Source organism: Dipodomys merriami, unplaced genomic scaffold (assembly GCF_024711535.1).
Source record: "Dipodomys merriami isolate MVZ:Mamm:240054 unplaced genomic scaffold, mDipMer1.0.p SCAF_3, whole genome shotgun sequence".
Lineage (NCBI taxonomy): Eukaryota > Metazoa > Chordata > Mammalia > Rodentia > Heteromyidae > Dipodomys > Dipodomys merriami.
In genome coordinates, this window is record NW_027204492.1 from 112,601,463 (window position 1) to 112,623,464 (window position 22,002).

The following is a 22,002-nucleotide window of genomic DNA, read 5'->3' on the forward strand; positions in this document are numbered from 1 at the left end:
ACACACACACACACACACACACACACAAATTTTACCATCTCTTTTTGGTATTACTGAAGTTTGAACTGAGGGCTTTGTACTTCCTAGACTGGCACTTTACCAATTGAGCCATATCCTTCTTGGTTTTATAATTTTTCATACAATGTCTTGCTTTTTGCCTACTCTGATACAGATCTCAATTCTTTTATTTTTGCCCATCTCATAGCTGGATGACAAGCACACACCACCAGGTCCAGATTTTTAGTTCCCATCTTCCCACTCTCTGGCTCCTGAGCAGCTAGAATCATAAGAATAAGCCAGCATGTTCAGTTCATCTTTTTTTTCTAAGACATGATATTGTTATGAAGCACAGGTGAAACTTAAACTCATTATGTAGCACAAGCTGGCCTTGAACGCACAAATTTCTTGCCTCAGTCTCTTGAGTACTAGGAGAATTTTACTATCTTGAGGATTTTTTTTTAAAAAAAATCTTCTGGGAGAGAGTGAGGGAAGGGTGACATAGTCTAAAAAGAAATGTACTCATTACCTGACTTATATAACTGTAACTCCTCTGTGCATCACCTTTATAACAACAAGAAAATAGAAAAAAATCACCATATTAATCTTTTTATGCATACAGTTCATTGATGGTGTGTCTGCATTCAACAGATCTCTTGAACTTTTCATCTTACAACTCTGAAATGACCACTTGTGTTAGACTTTCCATCACTATGACCAAACCCTGAGACAGTTTAAAGCAGAAAAAGATTTATTTTGGCTCATGGCTTCAGAGATTTCAGTCTATGGCCAGCTGATTCCATGTTTCTGGGCTTGGACTGAGGTTGTAGGTCATGGTGAATGGTATGGCAAAGGAAAATTGTTCACCTCAAGAGCAGAGGAGTGAAAGGAAGAGGCCAAGGGTCAGATGTAGCCTTTAAGGAAATTAATCCAGTGACCTTTTTCCAGCTAGGCCCTACCTTCCACAGTTCTACCACCTTCTAGTAATCTATTTAACATTTTAACCTATCAGTTGATTAAATTATTGGTTAGGACAGAGCTCTTATTATTTGTCCCTGGAAACTGCATCACAGACACATGTAGAGGTGGGGTTTTTTTTGACTAATTTCCTAGGCATCTCTTAGTTTAATCAAGTTGACAATCATTATTAACCATTATAGCACTAAATAGGAATTTCCTCTTCTTTCCCCTTATTCAACCACTTTTCTGCTTTGTTTCTATGATTTTGATGACTTTAAACACTTTATATGAATGAAATAATACATTATGTGTCCTTGTGTAACTGGCTTATTTCACACAGTATGATGTTTTTAAGTTTTATCTACATTATAAATGTAATAGTATTTCCATGAAGGCAATACTTTTCTTCCTTTAGATTTCCTTTATACTTTTCTTCCTTTAGCCATCCCTTTGTCAATGGACAGACACATGTTTCTTCTAACTCTTGGATATCATGATGCTGTCATGAACATGGGTTTCCAAATATCTCTTTCAGATGCTGAGTTAAATTCTCTTGGATATCTATCCAAAGGTGGGATTGCTGGATTACATGATAATTCCATTTTTAGTTGATAGTATACAAGGATTTCTTGGAACACTTGTCATTTTTTTTTCTTCTTACAGTGGCTATCACAATGAGTATTCAGTGATATCAATACATTTAGGTATATTCATCCAATACTATTTTGTAGACTAGATGACTAATACACTAATAAAATACTTCTAGTTTGAATGCAACACTGAATTTGAACACAGTGAAGCTAAAAATATTCTAAGATATTTACAAAGAAGATCAACTGTGACATGGAAAGCCTCAGAATATATTTCATTATCTACACTTTATCCCACAAGTCTCCCTCTTACTGTAACAAAAGTCTTCCAAACTACTGTATAAACTGGAGATTTAGTTGATTACCTGCTTGTCAAAGAGTCATGATTAATGAGTAAATAAAATAAGTTCCTCTGCAACAGTGCACAAATAATGCAAAAGAATGCTATCAAGAATAGACTAGAGGGCTGGGAAGATGGCTCAGTGGTAGAGGGCTTGCCTTACATGTATGAGGCCCTGGGTTTGATTCCTCAGCACCACATAAGCAGAAAAAGCTGGAAGTGGGGTTGACGCTCAAGTGGTAGTAGAGTGCTAGCCTTGAGCTGAAGAGCTGAGGGACAGTGCCCAGGCCCAGAGTTCAGGCCCCATGACTGACCCCCCCCCCAAAAAAAAGAATAGACTAGATTACTAGTCCTTTTTAACATGTTTCTGTAACTATACCAAGAAAGAATTCTACAGTCAAGCCAGGCACTGGTAGCTTAAGCCTGTAAGCCTAGCTACTCAGGAAGCTGAGATCTGAGGATCATGGTTCAAAGCCAGCCCAGGCAGTAAAGTCGGTGAGACTCTTATCTACAATAAACTATTCAAAAAAGCTGGAAGTGGTGCTGTGGCTCCAGGGGTAGAGTGCTTGTCTTGAACAAAGAACTCAAGGGTAGTGCGCAGGCCCAGAGTTCAAGCCATAGGACTGGTAAAAAGCAAAACAAAACAAAGAATTCTACATTCTGGCATTTTAAACATTTTTATTAAAATATCCTGCATATGCTTTCTATAGGATTCCCAAGCTTTTAAGTGAAACATCTGATTTTCAAAAATGTAAAGGAACTTCTAGAGATAGTAAAAGTTCATATTTTCTTATGATTACAAAATTTCTTTTTTTCTTTCTTTTAAATTAGCTTACATTAATACAGAGGGAGATTTCATTGTTATATTTCATATGTGTTACTTTATGTGTTGTTCCAGTCAATATCACCACCTCTACCACTTCAAAAAATATTTCTATATAATAAATTGCTAATAAGCAGACATTTCAGATGCTAATATTGGCAGCTAAACACTGGGGAAAATATACTGAGAAGCCATAATAAAACAATACACATTCATGTTTTGACATAAAGTAGACTTAAAAAATGGCCAATGTTCAACCAGGAGGTCTAGGCCTCTTAGCTGTTTTCTTAAAGGCCTATGTTCTGTGGTCAATGTTAAATATTTTTATTATAATACCTGTTTTTTAAAAAAAACTCTATAGAACCATTCATTGATGAACACAAAAAAATAGCTAAAATATTTCAGATATAGAAACACAGTAAAACTACCAACTGGTCTCTGTAAGAGAAACATGTCTTGTGCTGATATTACAGTTGTTAATCATTATTATCAATCAAATAAAAGAATTAATTTACTAAATAGCTTATCCTAAAGATGGGTGAAGCACCCCATAACAATAAATGCATATCTAACCCATGAATCAATGACCCATTAAGACTGGTGGCCCAAAATGATCGTATTTGACAGTAGCACTACTGCATACTGATGGTGAAAGTCTGACCAAAGGAGAGAAACTACACGCAGTTATTTGTACTAAACTCTTATATTAGGCCCCAACAGGCAAACCAAAGTCAAAATGGAGTCACTCACAATAAAGTTCCATTTCATCAAGCAGAGAATAAACCTATTTTACATTCCAGGAAATCAGGATTACACACAGAATCCTTTCACATAAATAGCTTGGTGTTAACTAATCAGTAATGATTAATAATGATAATCTAAATAACTTGAAGTTAACCAATCGGTTATTTTGTAATGTTCGGATCCTCCTCCCTGCCTTACAAGGATAACTCTGAAATGCCAAAAAAATAATAAGAAATGTGTATCTGTGAATATCATTAAATGGCGGTGTTTAACATAGTCTAACGTTTTTAAAAGCTTTTCTGAATAAAGGAAGATAACTGCTTATCATGAACATTTTAGGGGACCACTTGACTGGCAGCTGGCTTGGGTTTTGCTTGTACATTCAGCACATAATCATGGCGGAAGGATGAGCGAACAGTGCGATTCATCAGTGGCTGGAGGGGGCGGAAGTTGTCCACCATTCGTTTCTCTTTCTCCCCTTTAGAAGTGATAAGAAGGGTCCGAAATTGCTCCAGCTAGAAATAGAATCAAAAATCATTTTGTCATTCATTTGTAGTTTTGTGTGTGTGTGTATGTGTGTGTGTGTGCCCCCTACTTGCAGCTTTTTTGGTGGCTAATTGTAGATAAGAATCTCATGGACTTCCTTCCTAGGCTGGCTTTTAAGCATGATCCTCTGATGTTAGTCTCAGGAGTAGCTAGGATTACAGGCTTGAGCCAATGGTGCCTGGCTGGCATTTACCTTTATATTTTTATTTTTTGCCCATCCTGGGTCTTGAACTCAGAGCCTGGCACCGTCCCTGAGCTTCTATTGTTCAAAGCTTGCACTCTACCACTTGAGCCACAACACCACTTTTGGATTTTTCTGTTGATGTGGTACTGAGGAATAGAACCTAGGGCTTCAGTCATGCTAGGAAAGCACTCTATCACTAAACTGCATTCCCAACACATTTATATTTACTTTTGACCTGAGATAAATCTCTTTTGTCATATTAAGGAAGTCTGTATTCATCTCTACTTTATTAAAAAGTATTATACTAAAAACTGCATAGAGAGAGAATTTTGAAAATGTATTTTAAAATCAGTGATAGTGACTGATACAGTGATACAGTGAATTCTATTAATAAAGAATCATTCATTGTAATTACTAGGATATATTATAATACTTGAATAAAGTATATATTTTAATGTGCTACTGGATTCTGTTTCTAATATTTAATTTTACATTCTTTCCTTGTATTCCTCAGAGAAATCAATGTTTTTTGGGGGGTAGAATTATCCTGGTTTCATAAAAAGAGTATCAGAGATTTTGTTCTTGTGAATATGTTCTGGAACCAATAAAAATCCCATAAAGCATATATGAACAAATACTATTGTATTATTATGTTATATTATGTTATATTATGAATTAAACAGGACTTTTTTTAGATTGCCATAGAAACTAGCACAATTTCTTTTGTAAAAGAAAAAATAAACCCCAGTTTTAAAACAATGAACTCACATTAAAATTTCTGGATATCATTGCTGGATTCACTTTATAATGAAATTCCACTGCCAAATTTTAAGGATTTGAACATGTCCATTTGTAGCTTTCAATTTTCCCTTTAAATGGGTTTTGAATTTTATAGATTAATATTTAAACAAAAATACAGGGCTGGGAAGGTGGCTCAGTGGTAGAGCACTTGCCTTGCATGCATGAGGCCCTGGGTTCGATTCCTCAGCACCACATAAGCAGGAAAAAAAAGCCAGAAGTGGCGCTGTGGCTCAAGTGGTAGAGCACCAGCCTTGAGGTGAAGAGCTGAGGGACAGCGCCCAGGCCCAGAGTTCAGACCTACAACCGGACCCCCCCCCCAGCAAAAAACCAAAAATACATAGTACATAAATATATGTAATTGTCAAATATAGAACAAATAGCTTATATTCTTCCATGCTTTCTAGTTCAGTTGGTGCTAGAGATACAGCCTCAAATGCTTGCCTAGCATGTATTAGACCCTGTGGATGATGTATCTCTAGCACTAAAAGTAATCTACTTAATTGAAGCATTTCCTAATTTACATCTAAATTAAGATATTAAAGCTGATATCAAAGTTTGGGTCTAGCCTTTTTAAAACAAACAGACTTGGATCCTTATGTGTGTAAAATGTGCAAAAACCATACCTGATTATGATCAACTTCTACTGGCTGCTTCTTAATGATCCATATTACTGACTCTGAGAGAGGTGGGGTTGTCAGAGATCCAGAGTAGGTCCAATAATCTGGACAGGTGGGCATCAGACAGGAAGGGTCAAATGACCCAAATTCCTTAAGGGTATCCTGGCCAAGATAAAATACCACCAAGTTATTTACTAGAGAAGGCACTGTGGAATTAAATGACATGGCCACAGGTAGTATCTAGGGACCAGCAGTGGTCTACAGGAGCTCTAGTTACCCTGGGCATCTTCTGGAACAATCATTACTACTTAGAGTCATGCTGTGTATTTCTGATGGTTCTCACTGGGAAAATAGCCAAGAAAAAATTTTGTCACTCAGTTTTAATAAGTTTATAGCAGCAGGTAGTTCCCTGTGAGGAATTTTGAGAAGTATTAGGTAATGGCTACTGTATAAACAAGAGGCTTCTCCTTTACAAAAGAGATTAACTCATAACTGTCCTTATAAAATGAGAGAGCTAGGCATATAGATTAGTGGTGGTACCCAAGTCCCTGGATTCCCTCCCTAGCATCATAATCATCACCATCAATATCATCATCATCAATAAAATACAGTATAATAAGAAGGAGCTAGATCTTAGACTAAAGGAGGGGGGAAAGAGGGAGATGGAAAGGAATAGACAAGAGAAGTGAGGGAGAAGGGGGAGAAAAAGGAGAGAGGCATGAGCATAGATTTCCAGTGAGCAGACCTTTGGGATTCTGAATATTGCAGAACTCATCTTGGGAGCTCAACAGAGAATATAGATAACTCATTTTTAAAGCCAAACAGGTTCAAGCGTCTGTGGAACTTTTCTCATTCCCTGCTGTGTGAAGTAGCTGGAGAAAGGAAGGCTGCTTTGAGTGTTTTGTCAGGGACAAAAGAGGGGACAGTAGTGGGTTCCTGAGTCTGAGATCGCAATAACAAAGCAGCAAAACTAGTGCTCAGTCTGTGCCCTGAACCTTGAACCAAAGCAGGAGCCTCTTAACACAGCATCATACAAAGCAAGTCACCGTGTGCAGCAAAAGTGACAAAGAACCTGAACACAGTTCACCTTAATTACTCCTCCTAATTCAAAGTGCCTCGTTAATGTCTGCACTCTGGGAGTGAAATCAAAACATATTTCAAATAATTTAGGGAGGGAAATTACCTTATGCTTAATTGATGGTAAAGTATCCACCAATTTCTGTAGCTCTTTATGATGTTTGCCTAGCTAAAGAACAAAGAGAAAATAGTAAAAAAAAAAAAAAAAAAAGAATTAACATCTCACTGTAGCAAATGTAACAGAAAGCGAATTAAAATTAACCACCTACTAGTGATTCTATATAAACAAACCATATGACTGAAACTAGACTTGAGCTGATAATTAAGAATATTATACACATCACTGAATTAAATTACACAAAGAACAAATGAGCAGGCTGTTGGCAGACAAGGCCATTGTGTCTTCTCGGAAAGGTATCTTTTGTATCATTTCGTACATTGTACTATTTCTTATAAATGAAATTATCTTGAAATTTATATTACTTAAGACAAGATCTGTTTTGCACATGAACTAACCACATTTTTGTTTCTTTTGTGATAGGGTCTCAATTGTTACAGGTGGCTTATGCCTACTATATTGAAATATATTCATAATAATCTTGTATTTTAACCATTGTTTATCTTTACCAGTATACCAACTCGAATATTCTTTTTTAATATCACCTGTTATACAGAATAATAGATTTCACTGTGACATTTTCAAATATGTGTATAAGATACTTTATATTCACCCTTAATAACCTTCCTTACTGTCTCCTCCCCTCACATTGGTCCCGATATTCTTAAAGTATAAAATATATCATAATATTCTAATGTTTATTATTATTATCTTTAAGGAGCTGTACAAAGGGGTTTCAATTCAATATGTTAGCTTATGAGTACAATGCATCTTGATCAATGTCACCCTTTGCATCATTTTTCCCATGTAATGTTCTATCTTTTCATTCTAGAATATAATACATAATTTAATGTTGAAAAGTGTTTTGTCTTTTACCTTTAAAAATACTCCTATCACAGCCAATCCATTTTCTTCCAGGGCTGCATCCTCAAAACTTTTAAATTTCACCGCATTCCAATGTACCAAGTGCAGCTGAAATATTATTAAAAGTGTTTTTTAACACATAGCCACATAGGATTGCTCCCAAATAAACTGACGGTCTCATCCAATAACACAGTAGTTAATTGTGTTTCCTTATCCAAAAGAAAGCTATTGAAGATGGCATATAACAATCTTGTGTGAAATGAGATTGAAATAAAAAAAGATGAGAAGAAATTTTGGCAACAGCAACAATTAATATTACTTTGGGAGAGTGATGCATTGGGAAAGAAACAATTCTTATAGCAAAGTAACATTTCAGTGAGGGATCAACATTTATTCATTCCTATCCTTATTTGCACGGAATACTAATATCCCAAATCCATTTGCATCCTAGGAGAGAGAAGGTGTTTATATCAAGAGAAATAGATTCTCTCTGTGGAAATTAGATAGGAATTGAAGACAAATCTCTTCTGCCCAGGATGACCTCTTCAAATGTGTTTTTTTCATTTTTAACGTGAAAACTAAATTAAGGGAAATGTTGTAAGAAGAAATTCTATTTCCTTATGCTATTTCTAGAGTTCCCTTAGAAATCATTTCTCCTCCATCATTCACAGATGATAGCATTATCACTCCACTTTGCAAGTGACACACTCAAGGTCATAGTTAACTTTGTTTCTCTAGAGAAGAGGGTCCCACCTCCCAGTACAGGTGATTTTTATTTGACAAGTATTTGATAAATATATTTCTCTCTCATACACACATTCTCTCCCTCTCTTTCACACACACAATGGCCTTCATTTAGGCTCCCACCATTTTCCTCTTAGATCAATTCAAATTTGTTGCTCTGCACTGTTATCTGACATATTTTAGGCATTGATTTGAGCCTAGCTCAGAATTTTGGAATAGCTCAATTTGCAGGTCTTAAAATTTATTTCACCTATATAGTTTAAGATATATACAATTTTTATAGAATTAATCTGGGAGTACAACTATGCCTCTAAAGCAAGCTATTTGGCATATACAGGCAAGAGAAACGGATTTTCTCAGTGGAAATTAGATGGGAGTTGAAGAAAAATCTCTTCTTGGCAGGATAATCACTGATTCTTTCTGATTATTTCCTTGAGCTAGAGATCTCAGAAGTATCCTCATTTTCTTCCGAACCTTTTCAACCTACCTCTGCTGGGTAGCATTTGCTGTCCACAGTGTGCTCGGAGCCCCAGTCATCAATGGCTCCCCAGTGAAAATGAAATTGCTTCAATCGGTAGTTGTGTTCCAAAGGTCCTCCCTCAATCACTGAAATGGCAATTCAGTTCATGTGGATAAAAGGGGGACCTTCTATGTGAACCATCTTATCCATGGAGTATGCTGTATTACACACAAGCTTGTATAAACTAGATCCAGTACAGTTGAGAGAAGATAGGACATTGAGATCTAATCACATAGGAGGCTACAAACAATTGTTAAAGGCTAATTCTTGACTCATTTTGACATTGCTGGACATTACTATGTCCAGTTTTCTTTTCTGTGCAATAGAGTACAAACTTCTTTTAGCATATTTATCCAACGCAATCTGATAAAACCAAAATATGACGATGAAAGATCCTCTTCAACCCTCCCTTCCCCTTCCTTCCTCCCTTCTTCCCTTCCTCCCTCTCTCCCTTCTTCTCTTCCCTTTTCCTTTCTTAGCAGGATCTCCCTAAACAGTCCAGACTCACCTTCAACTTGTAATTCTGCTTACCTCAGCATCCCTAGTAATGAGATTATAGGCAAGCACCACCATGCCTACTCTCTCTCTTTCTTTTTTATGCACTACCACTCTTCTTTCCAACTTTTACAAGCATTAGTTTTTCCTTCTCTTTCCCCAAAATGGACTAGGAAATTTGCAGGAGACATATTTACCAAAGGGCACACAGTCTCAGTGAGACAGAAGGACTATGTTTTTAAGGTCTATTGCACATCATGGTTATGATAGTTGATAATAATACATTTATATTCCAACATTTCTAAAAGAGTAGATTATAAATGTTCTCATTCTAAAAGTAGTATGTGAGGTGATGAATGTGCAAATTAATATGATATAATAACTCTACTATCAAATGATCACATTGCATACTATAAACATAGACAATTCTTGTCAGTTAACAAAAATGATTATCCATCTCCTTTTGGACAGTAAACAATGTAAACGATCTATAATGTTTGCCACATTGGCTTCTTCATGGTTTTGGATAATAAATAACTTACTTTTTTTAAACTAGTGAAACCAAAACATTATAGGAAAAATATTCAGAAAAAATGTTTTTAGTTCGTCTGTTTTGTGCTGGTCCTGGAGCTTGAATTCAGGGCCTGAGCGCTATCCCTGTGCCGTTTTTCCTCTCAAAGGTAGCACTCGACCCTTGAGTCACAGCTCTATTGCTGGCTTTTTGGTGGTAAACTGGAAATAAGAGCCTCATAGATTTTCCTGCCTGGGCTGGATTCAAACTGCGATCCTTAGATCTCAGCCTCCTGAGTAGCTAGGATTATAGGCATGAGCCACTGGTGCTTGGCCATTGTTTTTCAAAGTAAGTGTGGGACCAAAAATTGAGAAGGAGAATAAATGTTTATGAAAGTATTCTGACAGTATTCACTGTCTGCTGATGACTATAAAAGTGTGAAGTAAAGAAGTGAAGTAGAATGGGGCGGGAAACAACCTTAAGAGAGCTGTGGGTCTCACATGTCCTACTCCTCAATGTTTTCTGACCTTGCCAATAAGAGGAACTACAGGGCAGATGACTAATTTATAGAAATCATCCACATTAGCCCAGGGAGACTTTAGTGTCCTTCTCAATGATATTTTTGTATTCCTCAAATTTACTCATGATAACAAAGCAATCCCAGAAGAGAACAGTGGAATGAGATGCTTGCATACTTTCTCTTATAAATCTCCTAATTTCTGTTGTCCCTGCTTTCATTTCAGAGTTAGGTAATTTGAGTGTTCTTTCACATTTTTCTTGGTCTACGTAATTAAACGCTAACTTCGTTGATCTCCACAAGGAAACAACTTGGGATTTCATTAATTTCTACTGGTTTTTTTTAAAACATTCTTTTTTTTTACATTCTTTTTTCTTGCTTTGGATTGAAATTATTGTTTTCTTTCTAGTTTGTTAAGATGGAAAGCTGACTTCTTTTCCTTCTATTTATTCTAGGCCTGTATAAAACACATTGCAGTATCATTTCTTAGGATGTTTTGTTTTGTTTTAATTTCTGGTATTTTGAAATTCATAGACATTGACATTAGATCCTTACTTTTCTAGAACTGTACCTTGCTTTTCTTTCTTTTTTAAATATTCGTTTGTGCTTATTTTCCCCCTGTTTGATGCTATTGATTGTTTTTGAAATAGTATAGAGAAATACCAGCGAAGAATAAGCAGGAAGTAAGAGGCAGTCACTGAAAGGAAAAAGAAAAAGAGATAGAGAAAATTAGGTACTTATCAAAGATTAATGGTTTCTTTTAGAAAATAACTACTAAGGCACAATAAAATGGAGCTACCAATTTTAGTCCTCTCTGACCAAACAAGTGAAAAATAACCTCTCTACAATTTTTCTTGCATATTTGTAAAGGAAGAAAACAACATGAATGATTCACCTAGAGATTGACTCACTCAGGGGAGACAGAATCAGGGTTGATTTAGTTACTTAGCTTTGTAGGTATCTAAAGAGCCATTATGATGAAAACATGGGTCAATTATTTTCCAGCTGAGACTACTCATACAAATGGTGGCTGACAAATTCTCCGTTTCTCTCTTTTCTTTTGATACTGGGGATTTAATTTAGGGCCTTGCACTTGCTCTGCAAGTGCTCTGCAAGTGCTCTACCACCTGAGCTGTGGAGAATTCTTAAATATACAGTTCCAAAAACAAGGAGACGCTAAACAACTAAAACAAAAACCAAAGAAACAGCAACAAAAACCCTCCAGCTATTTGCCCTGAAAAACTCCTGGACTTATTTGTTAAGAAATCTGCTAAACAAATTCCTATGATTGCCAACTCAATGTAGCAATAATTTATTAGTACTTGTTGGAACATACCATCCCTAGACGATCAACAGTTTCAAAGGCTGGCCAACCCCCAGGTTGGTAAACCTTTACAAAGGTAAAGAAAGGTTCCTAGGGACTCAGAAGTTGAAAGGATTGCTAGCCATGCAGAATGAATGCTGAGAATTGTCATAGTTGAATCTTTCCTTGAGTTGAATCTTTCCAGATGAGCTCACTGGAATGCAAGGTGGTCATTGGGGAAACGGGTATTTAGCTTGATGTTGTCAAGATTTCTGGAACTCTTTTGCACAGGGTATACTATGGGTTTCCATTTGAGGTGGCGGCATGCTCTAGCATTTTGGAAAATTTAAAACAGATTTTCATGAAGTTGAAAGTAAAAAGGAGCCATTTCTTCTTACTTTGAGATACATAGGTAAAATTTTAAGCAAGATATGGGGAATCTGTCATACCATAGACATGGGGACATACAGGCCCTCAAGGATAGATTCAAATACTTTCTGAATTGAAGCAGTTTTCTATCAGAGAATGAGACAGACAGACAGACAGACAGACAGATGGACAGACAGACAGACAGACAGACAGACAGAGATAGACAGAGATACAGAGAGAAAGCCCACTGGAGGAGTAGCCTACCTGCAACTGGGACAGAGAGACATACCTTAAGTATCAGAGCATCACCACAAATGAAAATAAAACAAAGGCAGTAGTGGCTCACACCTGTAATCCTAGCTACTTAGACTGGGATCTGAGGATCACAGTTGGAAGCCAGCCCATGCAGGAAATTCCAGGAGACTCTTATTTTCAATTGACATAAAAAATTTCAGCCAGAAGGAGAGCTGTGGCTCAAGCGGTAGAGCAGTATTAGACTTAAGTAAAAGAAGCTCAGGGGCAGTACCTAGGCCCTGGGTTCAAACCTCAGGACTGGCACACACACAAAAAAAAGATCCACAAACCCCACAAAGAATCTTAGAGCCAGACAGAGTGAAAATTTATTCTGATGCTTTAGGTTTTACTTTACTTCATTTATTAACACTTTTGCAGACTCAGTTTCTAATGTTCATCAGAAAAAAATAAAATTTCCTGGCAGTCAGTTCTCAGCCTCAGCTGTATTGATATTCTGAGGTAGGATAATTCTTCATTACTGTGTAAGATTTTGAGCACTATCTCTGATTTTGTTGTTGTTGTTGTTGTTGGTTGTGGGGCTTGAACTCTGGGCCTGGGCACTGCCCGAGCTCTTCAGCTCAAGGCTAGTGCTCTACCACTTGAGCCACAGCATCACTTCTGGTTTTCTGGTGGTTCATTGGAGATAAGAGTCTCATGGACTTTCCTGCCCAGGCTGGCTTTGAACTTCGATCCTCAGATCTCAGCCTCCTGATTAGTTAGGATTACAGGCGAGAGACACCAATGCCTGGCTTATCCCTGATTTTTCATCCACAAGATGGCTGTATTCTCCTTCTCCATTGTTGGGTCAGAGGGATGATGATATGGGATATTGGGCAGCAAAATTTTCCCTGATTGAGAATCACTGCTGTTTTGAGAGTCATCTACTATTTCACATCATAATAGTCTTGGACTAATTGTGATTATTTGAAATGATGAAATTTAACTGGGAAGCTGAGTACTGGTAGCTCAAACTTGTAAACCTACTTACTCAGGAGGCTGAAATTTGAGGATCCCAGTTTGTAGCCAGTGTGGGCAGAAAAGTCCATGAGACTCATCACTGATTAATCACCAAAAAAAAATGTTAGGAGAGCTATGGCTCAAGTGGTAGAGAGCCAGCCTTGAGCAAAAAAGCTGAAGGTCAATGCCCAGGCCCTGAGTTCAAGCCCTAGTACTAACACACACACACACACACACACACACACACACACACACACACACACACACAATTCATTGTGAAGAAAAGGGAGGAAAGATACAGCTCAGTGACAGAGCCCTCATCTATTATGCATAGGTTTTATTCTTTAAAACAGCAAAATATAACTAAAAGACATAAGATTTAGGAAAAAAGATACACATAGAATCAGTAATACATTATGTCTCCTATAGACACCAAAACATTCAGATAAAATTTGAAATCATTCACATTAGTTTATATCTTGGCAAGCTAAGTAAAAGATTAAAACACAAAATAATATCTGAATGAAAAATGAACTCTTTCAAACTGTTTAAAATTAAGTAATATTTAAGAAAATTGAAGCAGTATAAGTTTCCAGTTTTCTTTTTCTTTTCTTTTCTTTTCTTTCTTTTTTCTTTTTCTGTTGGTCATGGGGCTTGAACTCTGGGCCTATGTGCTGTCCCTGAGCTCATCAGCTCAAGGTGAACACTCTACCACTTGAGCCACAGCACCGCTCCCAAGTTTCTACTTTTCTAATAAGATGACTGACTAGTCTTAATAAGTTGTTAAGATGGTAACCTACACAGTTGGAGGCATGGTTGAAGGGATAGAGCACCAGCCCATGAGTAAAAGCATCAGATACCATTTTCATGTCTTGGTCTCAGAAAACAAAACAAAACAAAACACCAAAAAGAATGCAACTCAATATTACACAATAAGTATACTTTTTGTCCCATTTCACCTGTATTGCAATCTGGTAAGTTAAATATGATTAATAATTGTTCTATTTAATCTAATAATTTGTATAAATCCAGCAAGCAAGACAAATTAGTGTATAAGCATATGTATGCTAAATAAATTGAGAAAGGTTCAATTTGACATCTTGTATATCAGCTACAGAATCTATGGAGATATATGTGATTAGTAATAAAAATATCACCTACAATAGTGGCAGAATATGTGCATAACAACCAGAAGGGACTTTTTTCTTCAAAATTGAAAATAGCAATACCAATGCATTTCATGCCATTTCTACCAAAGAGGTCAATACTACTATGGAGCGAATTTGACATGTTTTATATTGGTATGAAAGGGTTCCTTTAACTACAGACAAGGACACTAGATTTTGCTTTTACCTGATTTATCTGTAGAATCTTCAAATTCTACCAGGAAAGAATACCCATTATTCCAAATGTGGAGGCAGGTGGTTGGGTCATAGGAGATGGTGAGTGGTTTTAAGTCAGGGTCAAAAACACTGTCCCTCCATCGGATGTTGATTGGTGACTGTCGATCACCTGATGGAACAAGGTCGAGATTTTCCCAGAGAGGAGGCACTAGGAGAGAGCAGTACATGCTGATGAGCAAAGCTGTCCACTTCCCAGCATCACATACGAGGGGAGAAAGCAATGACAACTAAATACAAGTATTACTGGTGGGTAGAATGAAGGCCAACCAGAAAAGTAAGAGAAACAAATTATGAGAAGCCATTAGCAATGCCCATATGCACCTTGCCCCACCACTAAGTATAAGGAGTTGGCTAACGTAGCTGTCTTGTTACCCAGACAAATATGTTGGGGTCATCTTCCTATTTACATTAAAATAAAAAAGCCAAATCTTGCCTCTGGTTTACTTTTATGTCCCACAGCATAGCCTGTTTGTTTGTTTGGTTGTTAGCTTATTTGTTTGAGTTCTTGTTTGTTTACAAAAGTTTCCCAGTAATATAGAAATTGATCTCTCCTGGGTGCATCAGTGGTCCTTAACAGGAGTTGAGCCCACTCTAGGAATATTTGGCAAGATGTGCATGACAAAAACTGGAAGAAAGCTGCTACTGACCTCTAGTGGAGAAAGGCTAGAGATGCTGATAAACACCCTTCACCGGACACAATGAACGGGCTCCACTACCAAGAGTTTCATGCCTCTCTCCACAAAATATCAGCAGTGCCAAAGCCCAGAAACCTTCCCTTGTAAAGAGCTAAAGAGTATACATTAACTCATAGTATTTTCTTTCCTTTAAAAAATATATAATACAGTACTTTCATCTCTGAAGAAGTTTGAAGCCAATGTTTTATTTTTCCCTCCTTACTCTGAAAGCATCTGTGAAACACAAGAATTCACCTCTGAAAAGAACAAGAACTTCCTGTTTCAGAAATATAAAATGGGAAATAGATATGATGTACTACAAGACCATCATATTTTAATCGGATTAGAATGCAAACTTGAGCCAAATATCATCCACATCACCATCATCCTCATGACCATCATCATTTTCTTTCTTCTTCTGTTTGCCTGTAGTGCTGTTTTAAGTATACACCCCTATAATTTGAGTGTTAAAGTTCCTACCATGAGCATAAAGATCCTACCATGAAAATAATCAATGCAAAAAAGGGGTTGGAGGCATGCTTCAAGTGGTAAATTGCCTACCTAGCAGGCATGACACTCCACGTTCAGTCCTCAGTGTTGAGAAAAAATAAGTCTACCAGACTCTCAAGTTCAATTCAAGTTCCTTCCTTGACAATCTCAAAGAAGCAGCCCTTCATCTGTTCTTACTCCTAAGCATCCACTGTCTCGTTAAGCAAAGCTCTATGAGATCAGACTGCAGGGAATCTCTGAAAAGAAATAAAAGGGTTTATTGGGCCATTAGAGATATTAGCCTGAAACATAGGGGCAGTCCTGGGAAAAGTTCCTGCAGTACCCTGAAGCAAGGCTTGATAGCAGTTGGAAAAATGTCTTGTGGATCTGAAAAAAAGACACAGTACTTTAAAATGAAAGAAGGGAAAAGTAAGGCATAAATTACTTCATATTGAAGCTATGTGCACCGTACGTGAAAGGTACAGGCGTACTTAAAGCAAGGAAAGCTTTGAGATGGGAAGCCAGCCCATCAGGAGAAGCAATTAGCCTCCCCTCCCCCATCTCTCCTACCTTCCATTCTCAGGCCCTTTGTAATTAAATATAGGACATTTTAGATTTTTTTTCCCCTACCACGCTGTACCTGAGGTTTGCAATATGGTAGGCATTTACCCCATGTGGCCGGTCTAACTTGAGATGTGCAATAAATGAATGGCACTAGGGACTTTGAAGACTCAGCTCAGAATAATATCAACATTTCTTTTATAATTCGAATAGTAATTTCATATTAAAATGATAATAATTTGACTACATTGGGCTAAATAAAATAGTTAAAATTAATTTTCTGGGTATTTGTGGGTACTTGAAAAAAATGCAAAATTATCTATGTGACTCAGGCTGTAGGGGGGGGGGGAAGCTTTTTGTGACAAGGGCCATTTAGATATTTGTCATTCAAGGACCTTACCAAACTTATTAATACAGGCAGTCAACAAGAAGCACATGAGAAGCATCTGGGTCAATCATACCATATACTGAATTATTTGGGAGGCCTTAGGCCCCACCCCTGACAGATAACATTGCTTTATAACTTCATTTGTTTTCTATAATGCACCTTGCCATGTACTGGGCTTTTTTCTTAGATTGTGCTATTTCCTCACATGATTGAAGACGATCTTTGCAGGTCTTGCCCTTAGTGCAGTGACTGGATACACAGGAACTCTTCAAATGGCTTTGTTGAGGATGATGATGAATCACAAATTGCCTTAAAGCATTAGTGCTTCAAGAGACACTGTGTCCATTATCCACAGCATATCCAGGCCATTATCAGCACAGGAAACTAAAACCCATTATTTCCTATAGTCAGTTTCAGGGCTATTTGTTGGTCTCCGGTAGCTGAAGATGACTCTGAAACCACTATGGAATTCCAAGAGGTTCTTAATCGAGCCGTCATTTCTCTAGATATTTGAATGTTAATAAGATAGACTAGAAGTATTCTGGGTCTCTGGTATCTGGGGATTATCAGAGTTCTTTGCGATACCATGGCAACACAAGTTTTATTAATATTATCATTCTCCAGGCTTTATTTGTGTTATTCACAATTAAATGGAAAAATAATATAACAATATTGTAACAGTTCAGTTATAATGTAGAGCAGTGAGATCAAACAGAACTTTCTGAGGATGGAAATATCCACTATGGTAACTATTAGGCATAGGTGATTATAAAATGTTAATTAAATGTACATGTAAATACGCATAGGGTGTGGCTACTTTTTTTTTTTTGTCAGTTGTGGGGCTTGAACTCTGTGCCTGGACCCTGTCCCAGAGCAGTTCAGCTCAAGGTCAGCCTCTACCACTTGAGCCAAAATGCCATTTCTGGTTTTCTGGTGGTTAATTGGAGATAAGAGTCTCATGGACTTTGCTGCCTGGACTGGCTTTGAACCATGATCCTCAGATCTCAGCCTCCTGAATAGCTAGGATTACAGGCATGAGCCACCAGCATCCGATAGTGGCTACTTTTTATATACTTCAGGTCCAGTCCAAATTATACAAAAATGTTTCTTTTCTTTTAAATGTTTTAAATTATCTTTAAGTAGTTTTACAAAGCAGTTACCATTCAACAAATTGCTTTAGAGTACAATGCATCTTAATCAATTTCACCCCTTTCATCACTGTCTTCCATCCCTCCCAGCCCGACCCTTCTCTATTTTCTTAGTATAATAGCATATGCAACAAATATTATAACTTCACTTCCCCTTTCCTCTCTTCATTTCTTTATCCTCCTCTCCTTGACTTCACCCTCACTCCCAAATGTCAGTTTCCTGGTATTCATTTTGTAGGACTGTGAGTGAGTTTTTCTAAGGGATTACACCATTTGAGTTCTCCCACTCAAATCCCATACTTGAGCTAATACATTTGTATGTACTTTCGTACATCCAGGTATGTGCTTACTTGGACAGTTATAAATTGGTTCTACCTTCCACATATGAGAGAACATGTGTCCTTGGTCTCTCTAGGCCTGACTTACTTCACAAATTAGGATACAGTAAAATCTTTCTTTTCTATATGATATCTTTCTTTTCTATATGGTATCTTTCTTTTCTATATGAGATATATTGGGTTAAATAAAATACATTAGTAAAATTAACTTTACCTGCTTATTTGTACTTTTCAAATATGTCTGTTAGAAAATAAAGATTACCTATATGGCTCATTCAACAAATGTATAATTTTTTTTCCATTCTAGAGTACATTCCTAATCATTTCATTAACTTAAGAATGACTAAACGATCAAAATCATTTTCCCTTGGTCTAAAACCTTATGACTATTTTTTTTAATGTGCCAATTAGGCTAAATGTTACTAGATTATACCCTAAGTGAAATTGGCCTTATTTTCATCTAGGGTTATAGTTATATAGCCTATTAAATAGATTCTTCTTGAGATAACAGAAAACAACAGTTTGAATTGATAGCCAGTGATTACTTGACAGGAGTTTAGGGAGCAAAGTAAAAGCAAGGAGCACATGGCTGTCCTAAAATGTTAGGTGTTTTTTTTTAATTGTGAAAATACTGTACAGAGGGGTTACAATTACATGGGCAAGATAATGAGTACATTTCTTATCGCTATAACCTACTTAAGTTTTTCTTTATTCTTCTTCCCTCATATTATAAAATAAATCATAATGCTAACAGTGACTGCCAATATTGAGTCTCTAGTCCTCAAAACAATCTCAGGCTGTACTTGGCTATCAGTGTCACTGTGTCTTTAACAGGTGCTTAAAAGCTGTTTTGCTAGGCCGCGCTGACTCCTTTCTTGTGCCCACAAATGAAGTGAAGGCAGAAAGAAGTTAGGCATCTTTGCTCTGAGTTAGACCCTCCTGCAACCACTTTGTAGCCATCTTGAAATCCAGGAAAGACTGGACCACCTGCCAGAGGTTTTTTTTTTTTTTTTTTTTTGGTCGGTCGTGGGGCCTGAACTCTGGGCCTGGGTGCTGTCTCTCAGCTCTTCAGCTCAAGGCAAGTGCTCTACCACTTGAGCCACAGCGCCATGGCTTTTTCTGCTTATGTGATGCTCAGGAATCGAACCCAGGGCCTCATGCATGCAAGGCAAACACTCTACCACCAAGCCATCTTCCCAGCCCTGCCAGAGGTTTTTGATTCCTCTCTCCCTCCCCACCTCCTCCCATCCTTCCTGAGACAATGAGCTGCCAGACCATTGTGCTGTCTTCCAGCTGTGTGTTCTGGTGAGAACACACCTGATATGGACTGTTTCATTATACATACCTGTCACCTTCTTGCCCTCAATCCTTCTTCCTGTTTAAAACCTAAAGAAAATGTCTATTGAGGAAGATGTGCGGAAGTGTCCATGTCATTGAATAAGTTGCCTTTTTCTGCTCTTCATTATTTCTCATCTCTTTCTTTAATGAGTTAGGGAGATAAGATGGACCTGACCTATGAAACCTGGGAGTTTGGGCTTAGGGCCTAAAATCTCCTGTAACTGGAATTTTTTTCTGAGGTTACTGGGCTGCCAGAAACAATGAATATTGTCTTTAACACTAGGTAGGGCAAGTTAGGATATTTAAAGAGGAAAATATTCTCAGTGGGGCAACAAAACCCTAATAACCACTGGGTAAAAACAGGTTGGGACAGTTTAGTATGCCAAGAACTAAATAAATGGTAACTGTGCCCTGGTTTTTATTTCCCTCTACTGATTTACAAACAAACACATGCAATACAATGTGAAACATTAAATAAAGCCCCACCTCCTCAGGCCATTAATGTTCTTTTTTTAACCCCACTGAAAGCAGCAAACTATCCTACACACATAAACATACAAGATTTTAGTTGCTTAGCTTTTAGTGTTCTGGTTTTTTTTTTAAGGAAAATTTTTATAGCCAGATAAGTATGACTAATTTTTTCTGTTTTTAGCCTCAGACCACAAAGTGCCAGAGTTCAGAATGGGCTGCTCTGAGTAGGATGTGGGCAAGCTGGTAGGAAGCCACACCCAACAACCAAAAATGTATTATGACTCCGGACAGTTTACTTTGATGAGAATATAGTCCATGTTGAAGAGAAGGAAACAAACTTCCAATTAAAAAATATTTATGGAGCAGTTTCAAAACCTTGTGCTTACCTGAATTATCTTTACTGATTTATTTTGTCCCCTTTCAGATGTGAGATTTTTTAAAAATTCATTTTCAAGTAATTATACAAAGGGGTCTCAATGTAACAAATCAGCTACAAATTTAACAAATTATTATAATGCATCTGGGTCAATATTATCTCTTCCATTGTTCTCCCTTATCTTTCCCAACCCACCCACACCCCAAGGTTACATTGTTCCTTTTCACATATGTAGATTAAATATTAGGACCATGTTCCCCTTCCTTTTCTCTCACCATTCAAAGCATTCCATTTTACCCATTCTTTTTATTATGTACACATAGGGTCAGAGAGTAAACATGATTAAAATGGAGAAACCTAGATCTAAATGTAGACCGACATTTGAAAAGTCAGTGTCAGTTTCTTCTAAATAATGGAAAATATGAATTAAAACACCGTCTTTAATGATATGCCTTAAGAGAAATTATCTTTCCATAAACCCAAATTCAACTCTCTACAAATGCACATTATCCTCCCATTATCTCAATAGTTCTTAACCAGAGGGCGATTTTGTTCGCTAGAGTGTTGGGCAATCTCTAAAGACACTTTGTGGTTCTTGTAACTGGTGGAGGAGGATGTTACCAGCGTGTTGCCAGTAAAGGACAGTCCCCAAAGCACGGAGCAACCCATCCTCTATGTGACTGTAACTATGGAGGATTTCTGCACTGTCATGACATGGCCACCACCTTGTAGTTCCAGGAGAGAACTGAAAGATTTGAGGAATATCCTCTGCCTCCCCACTTTCCTTCCACATTTACAGCAGAACACACACCTGCAAGCCTGTCAGCCAGAATTAACTCTGGGATTTAGACTTCAGAACACAAAGCTATTGATTAGCTTGAAAATATTAACATGCATCTTCCAGAAATATGAGTCATTGAAATAATTTGCATGTAGCCTGTGAATCAACCTTAGTTTAAAAAAATGCCAACAACAAGTGATAAATATGTAAGATTCCACGATATTTGGCAATGACATCATCTTAAAAACTGATCAAATTGGGTGCTGGTAGCACATACTTGTAATTCTAACTAGTTAAGAAGCTGCAATCTAGGGGATCAAGGTTTAAACTCCACCCCAGTCTTGGAAAAGTCCGCAAGCCTTCATCTCCAAAATAACCAGCGAAAATCCAGGCTGGAGTTATGGCTGGTAAAGCACCAGCTGAGCAAGCAAGCAGAGGTTCTGACTTTAAACACAGGGTACTTGGGGGGCAGGGGAGGAGGATTGGTCAAGAAAGAACTCCCCCATTTACTTTAATGAATCATTAGAGAAACAGTTATTCTCACAGGTCTTAGGCATATAATTCTACACTGGAATGTTAATGACATCATACCTGCACATGTATAACACATGTGACTGTTACAAATGCAACAAGCATTTTTTGCACTCTTTAGGGAAATGGAGTA

The 22,002-nt window shown here is 37.3% G+C and overlaps 1 protein-coding gene across 5 annotated transcripts in view; it reads right to left on the reverse strand.

Moving 5' to 3' along the window:
- Positions 1-2,403: 2,403 nt before the first annotated feature.
- Positions 2,404-22,002, reverse strand: part of Ca5b (carbonic anhydrase 5B) — a 67,200-nt gene continuing 47,601 nt past the window's right edge. For 4 of the 5 annotated variants that reach the window (XM_070040826.1, XM_070040827.1, XM_070040829.1 and 1 more), the window contains 7 exons: positions 14,725-14,922; positions 11,020-11,145; positions 8,893-9,011; positions 7,674-7,769; positions 6,786-6,848; positions 5,609-5,764; positions 2,404-3,969 (listed from right to left, as the gene is read on the reverse strand). In XM_070040826.1, coding sequence (XP_069896927.1) covers positions 3,790-3,969; positions 5,609-5,764; positions 6,786-6,848; positions 7,674-7,769; positions 8,893-9,011; positions 11,020-11,145; positions 14,725-14,922 — 938 coding nt within the window. In that variant the 3' untranslated portion in view covers positions 2,404-3,789. The remainder of the gene's footprint in view (positions 3,970-5,608; positions 5,765-6,785; positions 6,849-7,673; positions 7,770-8,892; positions 9,012-11,019; positions 11,146-14,724; positions 14,923-22,002) is intronic. The other variant, XM_070040830.1, reaches the window with a different exon arrangement.